Source organism: Zeus faber, assembly GCF_960531495.2.
Source record: "Zeus faber genome assembly, chromosome: 7".
In the NCBI taxonomy this organism is placed as follows: Eukaryota; Metazoa; Chordata; class Actinopteri; order Zeiformes; family Zeidae; genus Zeus; species Zeus faber.
In genome coordinates this window covers 20,950,904-20,969,494 of record NC_137203.1, presented here as the reverse complement: position 1 = coordinate 20,969,494, position 18,591 = coordinate 20,950,904, and the positions used below count along the sequence as shown (strand labels likewise).

Below are 18,591 nucleotides of genomic sequence, written 5' to 3'. Positions count from 1 at the left end.
TTTGGTACAGGCTCCTCCGCACCGCCTCATTCCATGGGGAGGATACACCCCATTAATATATGATATTATTTTTGGATTTTATAACTCAACTTTATTGCATATTTAGAGTCAACCTGTCAAAATGTCAACCCTTCCAACTATAGTCCTGCACAGCTCAATATTTCTGGGTTTCCAGCCAGCTGATCATTTTAAATGGAAGATTTTTTTCGAAAAGTAACACGGATAACTGGGTTTTACTGCAAAAGTGTGAGTCTCCCGCAAAGTCCACGCTGGAAGGGCGTGTTTGGGGTTGATCTGAGGGGGAAAAAGGAGAAGAATTTGAGGGTGTGGGGGGGGGGGTGGAGGCGGGGGTCAAATGTAATTCACTTTCAGTGTTTCATGTTCTTAATCCCGTCTCTTTTTCATTTTCAAAGCCGAAGTGGAATCCGAGCCATAGTCATACCCATACCTGATCTAACCTCTTGATGGGATTTTGGATTAACCGATTGTGACATGTATCCTCCCCCTCGCACGCACACAAACACACACACACACACACACACACACACACACACACACACACACACACACCCAATGTTAGCCAGTTGGTACATCTGGCACCTTGGACCACCATCTCCCAGTGTACTATTACCATAAGCATCGCAACATCCCAGTCACAGCTGCTAACTACTAATCTAAAGCCCCCGAATACCTGCAGTGGGCTTCCTACAGGCAGCGGTCGGCCAGGTGACAACAACAACAACAACAACGACGGCGTTCTGTGTTTGAACGAGTCACCAGCCCGGGGCGTGGGGATAATAACTGTGTTTTCTCCCCATTCTGTTGGGCCACTGGGCTGCTGTCTGTCGTCAGAGACCGTCTGGGCCGGTGTGCGAATTAGATTCCCTGCTCAGATCGTACGCAGGGTGACTCTTGATTTTTGTTTTTTGTACAGTTACCTATTATAGGTCTAATATGCTGTAATGCAATAAACTGCGTCCATATTTAGACATTCGTGACCACACATGGGCCGTAGTTGAAGAGAGTTAGCCGATTTCTCCTGTAAAAAGAACCAGTATTTTCTTCTGCTACTATGTGAATTTTCTGTGCTCAAGCATCACACGGAATAGCCCCATGTGGATTAACAAACTGTTTTGTATCCTCTTACTGGGATTAATTAATGGAGTGCATGTACAGGAGTTGGACTTTTGCGTTCTATGGCATGGGCTGTAAAAAAAAAGTGAAATTAAGCGAATTAATTCCTAAAATTCCTTTCTGGTTTGTTTTTTTAAATTATTATGTTATAGGCCTCTATTTAGTGAATACTTTTATTTATTTTATTTATTTTTTAATAAATCTTGATCTCAATGAGACTACCAGAATAAATACGATTCCACAGGTTTATGTCTGGTTGAATTGCAGCCGTGCCGCCACTGCAACTCATTTTCCAGAATATCAGTCTGAGTTTACTGTAGGTTGTGGGTTTTTTTGCCCCTATTTATACAGCAAATGCAAAAACCAGTCATACATCACGGATTTCGAGAACATTTTCCCGTGAACAACACCTCCCTCGCACGCATTCCCCCTCAACTTGAACAACAAATGAAATCACTTGTACTTGTTTTCTTTGTCAATGATTTGCGGTGTAGTTTACAGCGGCAGGGTGGAGGCTTTTCTGGGGGGGAAACAGACGGACCTGTCTCTACTGCCCAAGTGAATGGGTTTTTAACGCCTCCTTTGTTTCCACTGTTTACTTTTCACTTCGGTCTCTGGATGTAAATCAAAGCAGGAGAATCAGGGGTCTGCAACCCTGAGTGGGAGGGCAACAAATATTATATTATTTGATACGCACTAGGCCCCAAACTGAGAAGGTTTTTTTTTTATTGTTTTTGTCCAAATTTCCATATCTGTCTATACCCTGCTGTGGTTAAGGGAATAACAGTGAAACGAAGAAGATATCCTCAGCCGGTGTTTTCATGAACTCTTTAAATTACTTTTTATGAACTCATATAACCAATGTATTACAATTTTATGCACACATAACCATGAGAATTGTGCTAAACTTTGAGTTATTGATCTTGTTGTTTTGCGGTGTGCGGAGGCTGTGCCACAGCCCTTTGCTCCTCATCAGTGTGTAGAGATAAGACAAAATGGGGTGATTTTCCACTTTTGTATATTAGGGTTAAGTCAACCCTACCCTAACCACTCTTAGATATTGATTTATCCCTCTTAGATACAGACTTATCTGCTTTATCTGCTATAACTATCCTGCATGTGCAGAATGGGGATTTAGGACTGCAAACGGGTCTGAAAGCGCTCAGACTAAAACTGCTGATCATTGTATAAAGAACAAGATGTCTGATTGGGGGCATAGTCACAAGACAGCGCTCAAACTCTTTCTATGTATAAGCATGCCTCCTTTATCCTCAGCATATAGAGTATATGTCTGCTATCACCACAAACCCTTTGTATTTCTCCGGTGTACCCTGTGGGGTGCACTTGGACAGAGATACCCATCTGTTATTAAAGCGGACCTATGATGCAAAACTCACTCGTTCAGTGCTTGTGCACATGCAACTGTGAAATATGACAACCCAGTCGTTTTAATGTGAGCTGTCTGTTTCAGAAAACGTGTCCTAAAACAAGCCGTTCAGCTTCGCTGCCCTGATGGAAGTCACAGAGGGCTTCATTCTAATTAGAGCTGCCCTCCAGTTGAGTAACTCAACATAAACTCTATAAAGAGAAATTAATACCAACTGTCCGTGATGAAACTGCAGACGATGCAAATGTAAGTATTTAAAAAATAAAGCGTGGTTTACAACCACCATAGCCGTATTGTCCTTAAGTGCGTAAATGACATCGTTGCGGCGCTCGTGACAGCGGCGCTCGTGACAGCGCTGCTTGGCGATTTTTGCATGATGGCGGGCACCTCCCAATTTCTTGAAGTCCGTGCCGTGCGTTTCAGGTAATTCAAGTTGGACGCGTCCGAAGGGAGGTTGTGTGAAGAGGTCCGCAGGTACAAACTCTACGATCCAACCATGGGCGACCACGCGAATAACCAGATGGCGTTGAATTCATGGAAGGAGAGGCGCTTCTTTCAGTTTGCCCTGGTGGAGTGTGCACCTGTCTTTTAGGAGAATATCGCCACAGCAACGTGCAAATATACTGTATATGCTTGTGCTCTCTGGTAGTGCGCTCGCTTGCAGCGACGATAACAGAGCCCTCATTCTGCTGCATGTTTCTGGGCTGATAAGGTGAAATCAGTGAAAGTTACGGAGTAAATACAACAGAACCCAGAACCCAAACGCTGTTGGCTCACAGATCCCGTAACTTGTGCTCAAACCCCAGCCTTACCGAACTCGGGGCCACGGGAGGGTGGCTCCTCCCACAGAAAACAGCTTGTTTTTTTCGAACAGGATGGTACAGAGGTTATAATTGCTAGAATGCATAATCTCATTTCTCTCCGCACTCATCCATCTCAGCCTGACCCAGAGGAAATCTTCAGCAGAAACTATGATCCAAACCCTCATTATTGTACATTCCCTCTCAAAATCATTGGATTTGAGTCAGTGGATTGACTTCGAGTGGTTTCTGTTTATTTTTTATTTTTTAGGTTTTCTCAACCAAAGTGGTACCTTTTTACTCAATTTTAAGTTGAGAAAACATGAAATATTCTTTTTTAATACTCAATAAATACTTTGAATTTATTCCAGATCCCACTGACCTTGCGACCCACTGCTACCGGCTTTCCCACAAATTGTTACCGTTTAAAGTTTCATTTAAGGGCTTACAGCTACACAAACACATGTTAAATAATGTGAAGTGGGTAATTGTGATGTTCTTTTTTTAGCTTGGCTCTCTTTCAACCTAAGCCACACAACACGGTTGTAATTTCACCACTTAAAGTGGCAATCCATAAAACCGTCTGTTTTGGGTGGATTGTAGTGAAAGTCCCAGAATTCTCATTTGAAAGTGCAAAGTCAGGGTTTACCCTCGGATCCGACGTCACTTTCCTTAAGTTTGCATTCTTCTGATCACTTCAAGTGTTCGATATCGACAGTTTACTGACACCAACTAATTGCTAAATTCAAAATCACCTTGCAATTGCCTTTCACTTCTTGTACATGCCCGATCTATGCCCTCTTGCTGAGAAAGGCGGACCCCGCCACCAACAATAGAAACGGCATACAGAGGAGCACCTACAGTGCACAACATAAATAAATTGAATTGCTGTTTCTTAAAAAGTGCTGTCTAAAGAAAAGTACCAAATAAGATTTAAAAAAAATATATTTTTACAAAATAATCGTACGGATTACCACTTTAATCCTGTGAAGAGTAAGCGGGTTACATGCGATATTTATTTATTTTTCAGGTGTTTTTTTTGCAGGGCGTGGAGTCTGCGCTACAGTAATCTCTCCCTCTCTCTCTCTCTCTTTTCTATTATGTTTTCCTTTCTCTTTTTTTTTTTTTAGTTCATTACCATCGCCAGAGGCGCTCTGTGGGTTAATTTGGCTCCCCGGGTGGGTGGGTGGGTGGGTGGGGTTGCCGGGCTGGGGAGGTGGGAGCGCACACTGGAGCAGTTGTGCCGATGCCCTTTGTGGGGAGAGGGACAGAAGGCATTCACAACACGGACACAAAGAGCAGAACGGCATCTTTAAAAAGGGTCATTCTCTCTTTCAGCCACCGAGGGCTGTGGCTGCGGCTGTGGGTGTGTGAGAGGAGCTTTTGTTACCCGGAGCCAAGTCGGGGAGAGGAATATTACGCGCACGGCTGGAGGAATTGATTTACCACAGGGTTATTACAGAGTTGTTGCAGTGTAACCCGTGTGCTGTCAAAGGACTCCGATCCTGACCCTCGCTCGCCACTCTAGCGCGTTTTTTCTTCCTTTTTTTTCCTGAGTTTTATACTCCCTAAACTTTCTCTTGGATGAGGACTTCGCTTTGAGCGCACGGACCAGACGCGCTTTTACGCGCGTCCAAAGTTTCAGCGACGGAACTATACACTTCATTATGAAAGCGAGTGTGTGAGGTCAGTGTGTACCTAGTAGTGATTTTTTTTTTTTTTACCCCCTATCAATACCAATGGGATCGGAGTTGCTTCCCGTGTAGTTTTCTTTTTTTCTCCCCTGTAATTTGTGGATATCTCGCCAAAAGGATGCCAATTGATAAATTCGCCAACATGGAAGAGAAGTTGTGGATTTTGGAGGACCTTAACATGATGTACATCCGACAGATCGCCCTCAGTTTGCAGGTAATTGACAAATAGTATGCACACCCTCAGTGTGATGTGTGTTATTTGTTAGTTATCTATGATTTCAGCTGTATGGGTTGGTGTTAAACTCACCAGTTTAATCTTTAAAAGTCTGAACCAAAAGTTGTGGGATGTGTGACGCTTTTCTTTATTTCTATTTTTTTATGCATCATGTATGAGGAGTATGTATAATTTGAAGCAAGTAGAGAGGATTCATTTTCTGTCATTCCCCATTGACCCCACTAATACAGTTAATTCCTCGAGCTTTACAGCTGTGCTGGTGGGTTTTCGTGGGGGGAAGTTGAAGACTCTTCCTATGGGACAGGTCAAGTTTACACTAGTGTGGTCTTCCTAGCTACAGATGGCAAAGCTCTCATTGACAGCAAACAGAAAACAACACTGCATGCCGCCCTCCCCCCAATCTTTCCCCTTCCAACCTGGGTTCACACATCCAGTCCACAGCTGTGTGTGTGTGTGTGTGTGTGTGTGTGTGGCGTGTGCGCGTGTGTGGAGTTTTCTGTTTTGTGTCGAGACTGAATGGGAATATTTATGACTGAACTTTAAATTAGATTCCTGACCAATCCTGCCTGTGCTGCTTTGCTTTTAACGGTTCCAGAGGAAATAGCTGAAGTATGTGTCCATCTCCCAATAGAGGAGAAGGGGAGCAGAATACACATGGCCATTGGAAATGATACAGAAATATCAAAGAGGGATTTTTATATACTTTTTTTTTCTGGCTCCATTATATTGGCTCCGTGCAGTGCAGCTGTTGTGTGTTAGGGGTGTGTATGGCTGGCTGTTTCCATCTCACTGGCAACAAAACAAATTCCAGTGTGATCCTTCTTCAGGGACTACAGGCTGTGAGAGAGGTAGCATCACTGATGGCTTGTGTATATTAGGAGTTATATGTGGGTTTTATCACTTTTCTGGCTCTAACAAGAGCCACTTGTAGCCTGTTGCTTAACTGTTGGTTTTAGGTCGTACCTATCCCAATCCCACAGCATCCACATGGTCACCCAGCCGAACTGGACTTATACCTTTTTTTTTTTTTTTCGGCTCTGGAACCAACAATCTCTGCAACATTCCCAGGCCCTCCTCCAATTATCTGCTAACACAATCTGTCGCCAGGCAGCTCTCACGAGGTCCCCTTGCCCAACAGTCAATAATCACCAATCATCTTGTTGGACTCTGTCACAGAGCCTCCTTTCATTGGAGGGGAACTTGTTTACAGCTCCAGACTGAGCATGAAAAATGCTAGTTTGTCTGAACAACTGAATGAGGAGTAACGTGTCAAGATGCCATTGATGACTCACTGTTTCGAATTACGGAAGACACAAACTGAATGTGGTCTCAGCATCCTTTTATGTTAGGTCTTAAGTAAAGAGTATCTATAATCGAAACTTGGGTACTTTTAGGTAGAAGTGGTGAAGGCCTCGACCCCAGGTTACCCGCATATTGGGTCCTCTTCATAATATAATGTCACCTTTTCTATCCTAGTGATCCAGCTGGTCTTAAAGAGTTATTCAAAGAGAGCGTTATAACGCTTGGATAAGTTTGTATATTTTTGACCCTCTCCATACACGTTCTTGTCCCTGCTTACTTTCTGGCTTTACCTTCCCCATCTTTTTCTATGTGTTTCTCCCCTCCCCGCCCTCTGCCATCCCTCCTCTGCCTGGGTGGGTGGACGGAAGAAACAGGGATTCTTTGTATGTGGCAGAGGTGCTCGGCTCGCGGTGTAACTGTAATTCCAGCCAGTGTTTGCAGAGTGAGGCTCGTTGAGCAAACGTCCGTTGGAGGTCTTTGCTCCGGGCTGTTTCAAAAATGTTCTTTTGGATCATCGGGACAAGATGTTATTACATTTGAAAGGCCTTTTTCTTTCTGTGTGTGTGTGTGTGTGTGTATTTGGAAGCAGGAAGGGGACCCCACCCACCATCCAAACCCCCCCACACACAGGCAGGCATGCGTCAACTCACTTTATGGAGCTATACCAGCAAAACAATGTCTTATGTGTTTAAAAAAAAAAAGTCTAAAATGTTTGATATTATCAAAAAATAATCAGGAAATCAGGCTTGCCCAAAGCACTGGTCAGCATTCCTCAGGCATGTATATTTGCTGTGTCAGAGAGCGAGGGAGAGGGAGAGGGCGAAAGAGCGACAGGGAGCCAGAGAGAGATGTTACTTGCACTCAGGTAAGTCGCAGTAGGAAGTCTGTTTTCTGCTGTTCATGTTTTAACAAGTCCAATTATAATTGGAGTTCTTGGCTCTGCTGTGCTGTTTTTTTTTCCCTTCTCCTCGATCCAGCCTCTCTTGTGAGGCCGTTAGTCAGACACAGTTTAACGACGCATATAGTGTAAAGCCGCATGCCTGTGGAATGCAGGAATCCCCAGTAGCTAGTGGAGGAGAACTGACTGATGGGAAACAGGAAATGGCACAGTGTAATATGTGGTTCCCACTGGGAGCAACGGCGTGATGTCACACAATCTACTTGCCATTAATGGACACACAGGGCATTTCCTGTCGAGTCTTGAGGCCGGATTTGAGCTGAGAAGGTTCATGGCAGGAGTGTCTAGTCTCCAGGGCACTAGAGGTTACGTCCTTTATGTTGGACATATTCCCAGGCCCCTTGGCTCTTTCTGCTACTTACTTATCTCTTTCCTGTCTTCCACTACCTTACTCCATGGTCCTCTATGCACACGATCTGTCCCTTTCCCTTCCCCTCTTCATTAAAAAGGACATAGGTGTCTATTTCTCTAGTCTGTAAGGGGATGGTAGCTCAGGAGGTAGAGCTGGTCATCTAGTAATCTGAAGGTTGCATGCTGTAGAGTCCTTGAGCAAGACACTTAACCCCTAATTGCTCCTGATGGCTGCGTCCGTCGGTGTTTGAATAATTGTAAGTCGCTTTGGATAAAAGCGTCTGCTTAATGTAATGTAATGTAACATTTGATACAAGCTGCACAAGGCTCTTTGCACTATTCTATCTATTCTATCATACTCTAGATTATTTATATAGTATTTTCTTTTTCTTTTTCTTTGCTTCATCTTTTGGAATGTCCTGTTTGTCTCCTTTCCTTTTCTTTACCGCCTCTTTTCCTGGTCCTGTTTACCATGTCTCTCACTATCCCTCCTGTCACATTTACCCCAGTGGTGACCAATGGGCCCTAGAAGGCCACTTTCTCCCTGGACTAATTATAGCCTGCAAACTAGTGACTGTCCTGGATAGACCTGCCTGGATTACCAAGATCTCGGCCCTGTCAGGGTCAAACCCTGGCCGTTTGTTAAGAGCGTCGCTGTAGTTCGCCCACATTTTTTAAATAAAGATTGTTAGAATTTATATTTTCAGTATGACTTATTTAACATAATTTCAAACTGTGTGTGTCCAGCCACTTCAATAATGTTCACAACGCAAGCCGCTTATATAAGAACTATAATAATCTATATTACTCTCAATCTACAATATCATTAATCTCTAATATTTAATCAATGAAGTCAGTCAGTAAGTAAGAAAGTTTCACTTACGATCCCTTATCACATAAGGTTGGTGTTAGGCCATTGCAAAGGTAGAAGTTGACAAGCAGAAAGATAATGTAGAGCAGCTGATTTCCAACGTGTATGGACCTGATCCATCAAAGTCCCTCCAGCAGAGGACACCGCCGCATCGACTCTGTCTCGCCGCACCCACGGCAGCTCAACCTTTGGGCCCTGCTTGACCATGAGCTCCCGTGGGCGGGTCAGGTCATAGCTGCCATGATGCCTCAACCGGGGACTCGTGTTTGACCTCTCACACGCTCCCAAAGCCACTAAACTTAGCCATGGTCGTTCCAGGGATGCCTCTGTAGACTCTAGATGCCACTGGCTTCAGCCGTCCATTGGCTGGTATTTACGAAGCTTCTTTGAATAGGCAGCGTTGATCCTCGATCACAGGTTCAGCGCTGTCGACCATTTCCCTGTATTCACTGTGGTCCATTGGAAGTGACTTTTGGACAATTGGTTGGTAACTGTTTTGTGGTCGCTGTGCATGGATAGCATCTGTATCCACATTGTAAATGCTGCTTATGCAACATATGTGCAGCCTTCTAAGCATCATCCTTTGTCACAGAAAGTGATTTAAAGCTCATTTCCAGCGCATAGCCTGTGACAATAGTTTCAGACTTGCAGGAATTTATAGGCTCAACTTTCGGGGAGGAAAATTAAACACTGCCACCAAAAAGCACTCAGTCAGCTGAATTAACATTCCACAAAAAGGAGGAAATTAAATAAAATGGAAAAGCCATGAGGAAGTGCTCAAAAGAGGAAATCCCCGTCCACAATGATAATTGTTTCCTTTTGAGTAGTATACAGTGGAGATCGCAGTAAATAACTCTAAAGGAAGCACATTGTCCATTATATCACAGCGTGTACGTTTTCACGTAATTAACTCATGCTATATAACAAATAATAAATGTCAATGAGACATCAATCGCAGAAATGGCGGTAGTACACCATAGCTTTAAATAGTGGTTCCCGCGTTGTGACCACGGTGAGCCTGTTGCGTACAGACTAATCCGCCATTGTCAACGGGGCACATGGTAGGGGTAGAGGGGTCAGAGGGTGAAGGCGAAATTGAAACCGGTTAATCCCTGTTTATGCTGCGACTGTAAGCCAATACATTCCCATTCGGTTTGCTGGTTTTGTGGAAGCACTATTGATCCGTCAGAAAATAGCTCCAAAGCGGAGTCTCTTCGTAACGGGAACATAAAGCAGCAGCAGTATTTTATGCTACATAGTAAACCACATAACAACTCTAAAGTACATAACTGATTACAGTTCCTCTCCCCTGGTTTTCATGCACTCCTGCTCAACATGACATATACTTTGCAACAATCCTCGCCTTAATCTATTCATTCTTCTGTTTACTCAGATTTCCTCCTCGGCTATCTTTCTTCCCTCATCTCCTCCGTCTTCCTTCCTTAAACTATTAATTCATACGTTTCCACTATGATGCCCCCCTCCCACCATTCCTTCCTTCCTTGTGACAAATTTAATCATTCATCCTTGTGCTCATTGATCATTGCCATCGTCCGTACTCTTACATGTGAGCAGCACAGTCATTTGCCCGGTGTGGCTGAAGGAGCGTCCATATCTGTTGGTGTATGTTGGTTCAGTTGCAAGGTTGTTTGGGTAACCTGAGCTCGCCTCGGTCCTCCTGGTCCATCGGAAGGTTTGCTAAAGCTAACAGCACAAGGTCTCTGGTGATTCAGAGTACACAGGCTTGGCCGAGCCAAAAACGCATTCCTCCACAACGGGTCACTTCATCGCACACTACACCCTGCTGGGCTTCAGCAGTGTGTGTGTGTGGTTGCTTGAGTGTGTTTCTGTACAAGTACAAATATCTTAAAGGAGTAGTAAGCTAATATTGTAACTTCTCTAACAGCGCTAGAGATTTAGATTGGTGTATTAGGTCTCTTGCCCTGGATTGTAGTTGAGACTTGGGTACACATTGTCTTTATCTTTTCATTTGCATGAGCGAGTAGTGTGTGCGTCTATGTTTGACTTTGGCATCGGTAACATGTGCGGCTCTGTCCCAGTTGTTCCAGCAAGTCATGCCAAGTTGGTGGCACTGTGTCAGTGAGGTAGTGGATAAAGGCAGTTTTGTCCTTCCCACACCCATGTCACAAGCCCCCTTCTCCCTCTGAGGACCCCGCCTCTCGCTCCGAGGTCTACCGCCCTCCCAATGAGACCGTCTCCCCCCCTAATCCCGAGGCTTTCCTTTCCATTCCTCCAACAACCTCAGTGTACTCGATCCAGTCCGGCTTTGGCTCCCGGCCTCACCTAACATTCAGACTGAGCCCAAATCCCCCCCTGGCCCCCAGCCCTTTCCCCAAACTGCCCTCCACCTTCTGGCTGGGACCACAGCCCTTTGACCCCCTCCACCCGGGTGGAGGGGGGGCAAAGGGCGAAGGCTAGCCAAATACCAAATATCATCAGTACCAAATATCACCCAGGTGGTGGTTAGGGTGGCTGGGCGGAGGGCACTTCTGAATGGCCATTCTGTGTGAGCAGGAACCTGTTGTAACGCCTCCACCTCAGCAAGCTTCCTTTGAAAAACAGCCGCTTGGAGCCAGGAGAGGGCGAAGAGGAGAAAATACCTGGTCTTCCAGAGAGCAGCTACTACTCGGAGAACATGGACCCTTGCACTTGCTTGCCCTTCACACTCACTTCACGCCCTTTCCTGGTGCTGTCTGGTAGTCTTTGATAAGCTCGCTCTGCTGCCCTCTTGTCTCGCTTCTATATCGAGGCGTTCTCACCATCCATTTTTCATTTCCGCGCTTCCTTTCCTCCTTTCACCTCAACAACCCTTAATATTTGCCGTCCTATAGTCTTGTGCCCTTCCAAGAGACACTTTGCTATTTGCAGTTTAAGTTGCTTGCGGCTGTGAGACCCTGCAACCCCATTTGAGTAGACATCAGACATTTTAATTTAAAGTAGATTACATTAAAGACTATTCCGAGTTTAATTGTCACCATATGGGTGGAGATATTAAAGCTTCCATTGTAAAGCCTGTAGTAAAAAAAACAACTGCGGAGATGCACTGTGGAGATGCATCACGAAATGCAGGGCTTTTAATCAGACGGTTTTCTTTGAACATTCATATAAAGGCTTTTTCACGTTAAAGAGCATATTTGCTTGTTTGTGCATGTGTTTATTTGTTCTTTGTTGTCCATATGGATGTCATTTATCCCCCCTGTGCGTAATGTCTGTATGTTTAGAGATAATATGCAAAATCCCTGCAGTGGTATATACATTTAGAACGCATTACAAGACAAGGGTGAACAATGAATTTACATCAATTTGCTGAGGCCGTGGATTTGCTTGTACTGTATTTGGCATGCAAAGCACCTCACTTTGTTCTGCTCTCACTCTCTCGTCGCTTGAACATCCTCCTCTACGCTTTTACTATCTTGACTATCAGTGCTTTTCAAAAGGATGCGGAAGGCACTAAGTGGGTTACAAGCAGGAAACTGAAATTGTCCAGGCACAAAGTGATCACCACTAGGGCAGCGTGTCATGGGGGGGAAAAAAAAAGTGACATGTGGCAGATGTGTCGCGGAATATCAGGACAACAGCATAAAACCAGGAAGATCATTTTAACTGCGGCCATTGCAAATTGTGAATGCGCTGTAGTATATCATGATAAACTGAATGTTTAGATGTGTCAATGTCGATTTGAAGATTTGCTGCAAAAATCCATGAAAAACTAAATTGATAAGTGTCATCTAATGAGGTTACTATTGGCCATTCATTGAGTTTTGTGGCCTTTGTGTCGGTAATAGATAATGCTCTTTACCCAAGCTGCAGTTTCCCCCATGCAAGACCAGAGATTTATATATTTCCCCCGTTCCTGTGGAAAGCATTCTGTCTCGCAGCATCGACTTTTCATTTTAAGGTTGCTGTCGCTGAAATGCACAGGGAGGCTGATTTGTTGTCGTACCAGACTAAAGATAGGTCGTACTCATAAAATTCTATTTGCTTCAGGTCTGATTCCACAGTCGCTGGACATTTCTTATATATTTTGTCAATCAGAAAATGAAGTGACGAATATTTTAGTTGTTATTGTGTCATCGTACCTATAATTTCTTAATGTAGCCTATATGGCTGCATAACCTGTGTCTTAACAATGGGGTGGTGGGGTTCTAACACAACTCTTTTCAGATTCTTTGACAAATATTGATCATGTAACTTTCATGGTTCGATCCTTGAAGATTGAACCATCGGATGGAAATCCCTTTTTTGGTACCATCTCCTCTGAATTCCATTCCTTTTTTCCCCCCAAGTGTCTTCTGTGTATCTCTGGTCGTTCTGTTTAGTTTTCGACATATTTTTGTCATACGCTTGTTTTCCTTGCAGCGTCTACACGGTCTTTGTTAAAGTGTATACTGACCATTTTAGTATCAAAATGACAATATAAAAAACATCAATTCTGCTGGCCTAATCATCATCAATTAATGGGTTCTCTGTGCACATTCCTCTGAAGCAGATGGCATTAAGGGCATTGCCAGCATCACAGCAGTGTGTGTGTGTGTGTGTGTGTGTGTGTGTGTGTGTGTGTGTGTGTGTGTGTGTGTGTGTGTGTGTGTGTGTGTGTGTGTGTGTGTGTGTGTGTGTGTGTGTGTGTGTGTGTGTGTGTCATGCCAGATTGTCTGATTGAATTACAACAAACTGCAGGAGCCTTGGCCAGTGGTAAAGTACAAGTGTGTGCACGTTGTGTCTCATCGGAAGTTGAGTGTTTATTATGTGGACAGACTGTCAAACTTTGGAAGAGCACCGGTAGACTGATTGAAGGTCCATTCAGCTTTAACAAGGACAAGAGAAGATGTCGTCCTTCAGAAATCAATCACAAACTGGAAGAGACTCATTTAATATTTATTACCTCTTTAAGATAAACCAGATACCACTTTATTGATGATAGCGGTTTGGTCCTTTTTGGTGTTTGGTCGAATGCGGATTTCCCTGCATGAGAAGCTTCAAGCTTTTATATGGACTGCTGTGTTGGGTATGGAGGTACTGATGTGCTTAGCTGGTAGTAATTACTTTGAGTCGTTTAATTGGGTATGATACAGAATCGCTGCATCACATCGATACGTCGAGGAAGCAAGCTCAGCTTTAAATTTAAATGGCCACCGCTCATGGATGAGCTGGCCTTGCTTGAAATGATTGATGGTGCTGTTGTGGGAGCCTAAATGCCAAAGAGTAAATCCATGGGGGGAACTTATGGGGTTTGGAGCCGGGTCAAGAGCTCGGGCCTCCGTTGAGATGGAGCTGGCGAGCCAAAGCTGATGAAAGGGGGCCGTTGTTGTTCAATCATGTGAGGTGTTGAGAGGTAGGGTTGCGCTGTTCTGCCCCCCTTTAGACCCACTCAGAAACAACCATTACTCAACAACGTGCAAACCGGGATGAGCTCAGTGGAACAAACCACCCAGCTGGATGCTGTCATGCCCGGGGTTTTTGAGGTCAAAGGCTTGGGTCGCACAAGGAGAAGTTGTGTGTCTCAACCAATGCTTCAGAGTGGTCCACCTGAGTGCATTTGTTGTGGTTCTCCTCGCTTTCACTCCCTCCTTTTCTTCCGCTCCATCTTCGTCACGCCTGTCACTTCATCAGTCTCTTTCCCCGTTTATTTAGCCTACAAGGCCGTTAAAGCGCTCTCAGAGCCCCCTCAGCCTGCTAAATGGAGGTCAAGAGAGTCCATATGTGAGCCTTACATTTCTAATCTTTTCATAACTCGGCAACGGAAAGGTTAAACCAGCTAATCATAATGTCGGCGGCCAGGGAGAAACAGCCGCAGTTGTCTCTGAGGGATGCTCGGCTCCAGATGTTTGGCTGAGTTTGGTAATTACCTGGTTGTTGGTGACCCCTTTTACCTCCTACTGTGCCTAGGTCTTCTCAGACACCACTGTGTGTTGGTCAGTGTGTTACAGGACATATATAGTTTGTTATGCAAACTGTGCGTGCGAGTATGCTGAGGAACTTCTTCAGGTTAAAATAAAGACACACACACACTCACATGACACACTTACATAATTCATAATGTCCTGAATGTTGGTGATACTGGTGCGATCAGATCCATCAAGACAGCCAACCAGAATTAGCATTAACCTTTTAAAAGGTTCAGTCATGAAATTCCTATTTCTAGTAGTGAAATAGTTAATTATATTGTCATTTAGCAAACTTTAATGTTATTATTTAAAGAAATAGTAAACTGAACTTAAGCAAATAAACTTTATGTATTTTGTATAAAAATCTTGAACTTAATATCTGTGATGCACATAGTATAGCATGAGTAAATACTATATATCCTTTGGAATCCTTATGGAAGAGTAAGAACTTACATGCATATATAAAAGTATACGTAGCTATAAGAAGAGATAAGAGGAACTTAAAATTTAAATGAAGGAAACACATGGATTAAAACAGAGGGAACTGCCTGAGGTCTAAATATCCTAGTAACCTCAAGGTTATACAGGCAAGATATATAGGCCAATGGTACAAATCCAATGAGCAGCTTTCCAAAAAATGTGATTTGAGGAACATTAGTGAGCTACAGATAAGCTAAATGTTATATTTAATGGAATTTACACTAAACATACGCTGATCAGCCACAACATTAAAACCACCTGCCTAATATTGTGTAGGACACCCTCGTGCCGCCCAAAACAGCTCTGACCCATCGAGGCATTGTCTCCACCTCTGAAGGTGTCCTGTGGCATCTGGCACCAAGACGTTAGCAGCAGGTCCTGTAACAAGTCCTGTAATACCGTTTTTACACCAAAATTAGCGGGTATACCCAAGTTTTTCAAATGTGGGTAAACCCGCTAAAAAAAGGCCTTTCCCATCATCAGGAGAAAGGCCTTTTTTTTCTGGTGTGTCATGTTTGACGTCACCAACATGCTGGTAAAGGGGTGTCATGGTTCAAGTGTTATTGGGGAAAAAAACAGTAGAGGAGACAGTAACTTAAACAAACAACACAGCAACATAAAACTGTTAACCTTGGAAAAAAAAAGGCCTCATCACTCAGTGAGACTCGGTTTCCTTTGTTCCTACAAAAGAGCCGTTCAAAAAAATTGGAGCGTTCGGGAACGACCCAAAACTAGAGTAGAAGCAATATGGAGTATCCATGCCCACAACAACTGCACCAGCAGCACCCGATGCGCGTTGCGCGCACTGGTCCTTCGGCGGCGGGGAGCGGAGATACTCCTCTGGTTCAGAGACCGGCTTGGGGCGGTGCTGGAGTGGCTCGGAGCCTGGCGGGGAAGGCGGGGGTTCCCCGTTGTGTTCCCTTCAGAGTGATCCCCACACTCATGCAGGAAAAAGTCTGGCATGCAGTAAAAAGCTAAAAATTTCTGATATTGATTTTGGATTCTGAATCGGATTTGAAATCATCAAATGGTACACGGATATTCCTGTCTATTTATAAACCAACGTCTGGAACTTCAAGGCCTGTTGCATCGTGCAGGTAAAGGGGCCAAAATTAGCGTGTCTACGCAAATTTTGTGTCTACTTGTGAGGTGGGGCCACCATGGATTGGGCTTGTTGTTCCTGCACATTCCACAGAAGCTCAATTGGATTGAGATCTGGGAAATTTGGAGGCCTAGTCAACACCTTAAGCTCTTTGTCATGTTCCTCAAACCAGTGCTGAACAGGTTTTGCGGTGTGGCAGGGAACATTATCCTGCTGAAAGAGGCCATTTCCATCAGGGAATACTGTTGCCCTGAAGGCCTGTACTTGGTCTGCAACAATGTTTAGGTAGGTGGTACCTAAGTAACCTTTTTGCTCCATGGTGCAGTTCTGATGCTCACGTGCACATTTGTAGGGGCTTTCGGCGGTCGATCAGCATGGCCAGTCTGACTGGTCTGCAGCTATTTACCCCATATGCAGCAATCTGCCATGCACTGTGTGTTCTGACACCATTTGTGCTACTCACAGTAGCTCTTCTGTGGGATCGACCAGACGGGCTGGCCTTCGCCCATGTCCCTGTCGCCAGTTCCTTGGACTACTTTTGGTGGGTACTAACCACGGCGTACCAGAAACAACCCCGCAAGACCTGCCGTTTTGGAAATGCTCTGACCCAGTCGTTGGGCCATCCAAATTGTTAAAGTCGCTCAGGTCCTTACGCGTCCTTTTTTCCTGCTTCCAACACATCAACTTCAAGAACTAACTGTTCACTTGCTGCCCAATATATCCCACCCCTTGACAGGTGCCGTTGGAACAAGGTGGGCAATATTACTCACCCCATCTGTCAGTGGTCTTAATGTTGTGGCTGATCGGTGTATATCGGCAGAGAAAGATGCTGGTTAGTGGTGTTGGTTTGTGGTGAGAAACAGCGTTAAAGCAGCTGCTCGCGATCTGTGTATGTGGAGGAAGGAAGCGAGCGGGAAGGGGGAGGGGGGCCATCAGTAGGAGCAGAGATGGGAAAAGAGATGCTGTTTGTTCAGGGAAACAAGCCCTCGTTGGAGTGAGTCAATAGGAAATGCGGCGGTCTCAGACGGCCTGGCCCGAGTCTGATGACAGGCTCGAGGAATGTTCTGTCATCCACAGAAATTCATGGGAAGCCCGATGCTGCTGGAATAGATGCTATCACTCCCTCAAACGGTCCGGCCGAGTCAATCAAATAGGGGGAGCATTAAAATATGGCTCTTTGCGGTGAAATGCAGCAATCATAGGATTAGAGTTAGGTTTTCCTTTGGTTAGTGGCTATGCCGCTGAGTAGCAGTTACACTTCCAGATGTCCTAATGTTCTAAGAGCTTTATAAAATATTTATATAGCAATACATAAAATCGAATTAAATGTATTTTTAAGGGATTCGGTACACCCACAGCTGTTTTCTTATTACCTACCTTTTATTTCACTTGCTTGGGTTGGTGTATTTACTCAAATGTCCTGTCGAGTGCAGTTCGGCCCCAGTGGACTGTGGTTATTTCAATTTGTCTCCGACACTGGCTCTTAGGCTTGTTCTCCTGCATAGCTGGTTGCTGGTGAAACCTTAATCTGATTAACTGTAGGATATTTACAGCTCTAAGACCGTGTGATCAAGGCTCATCTTCCTCCTACTTCTCCTACACACATGCATAAACAAAGGGAGAGATAGAGAGAGAGATGGGTGCCAGCACTTAACCGGTTGGCCCCAAGTTGCAAGTTGTAAGAGTCTCATCTGCTTCTGTTAGCATGACAAAGTGAGGAAGCACGGCACTCCTCCTCTTCCTCCTCCTCCCCCTCCCCCTCCATTGTCTTCCCCCCCGGCAGGGATGAGGAGCTGTGTTCGCGGCCAGATGTACCGATCGATTCCCGTGCAGGTGGGTTGGACTTGGTCTTTTTTTTTTTTTTTTTTTTTTGCTGTTCGTGCAGCACCGAGCCAGCCCACACACTATGATCCTGTGGCCCCGTCCTCCTACACCTCATCTGCCACGTCTCTCCATCCCTTCTTCCACTGCTGAGCCAAAAACAAAGAGCCGAGCATGTGGTCCGTCTCTTCTCATTTTATTCCATTCCATTTCATACAAAATGCATTCAGGAGATGACATATTTCCGTTAATGGGAACATTAAATGTTGATGTTTTACACCTTCTACAGGGTTTACATTCCTACATAACTTCATGTCTGCTACAATGTAGTTTCTGCCACGATATATTTTCCACCTATGGCTAAGAACTGTTTTTCAAATCCTCAAGGTTGTCTAATTTTATATCGCTGCGGGTTTTCTGGAGTTTTCTCCCCCATGCCCCACTTGAGGAGCCGGGAGCTCAGGGATGTCATCAAATTATCCTGCAAACTTGGGCCTAAATCCCTCCGAGAGACCACGTGAATTAAGCAGATACCGCAGCCGCTCGGCTG

At 44.6% G+C, this 18,591-nt stretch overlaps 1 protein-coding gene across 3 annotated transcripts in view; it reads left to right on the top strand.

Annotated features, from left to right (window-relative positions):
* rtkna (rhotekin a) overlaps positions 1–18,591 on the top strand; it is a 64,394-nt gene that overhangs the window by 16,248 nt on the left and 29,555 nt on the right. Inside the window, exons 1-2 of one of the 3 annotated variants that reach the window (XM_080003180.1) lie at positions 4,669–5,007; positions 5,133–5,229. The exons of 1 other annotated variant lie outside the window; for it this stretch is intronic. In XM_080003180.1, the coding sequence (XP_079859306.1) occupies positions 5,134–5,229 (96 nt within the window). In that variant the 5' untranslated portion in view covers positions 4,669–5,007; position 5,133. Of the gene's footprint in view, positions 1–4,668; positions 5,230–18,591 lie in introns of those variants that run through there. One more of the 3 variants, XM_080003179.1, reaches the window with a different exon arrangement.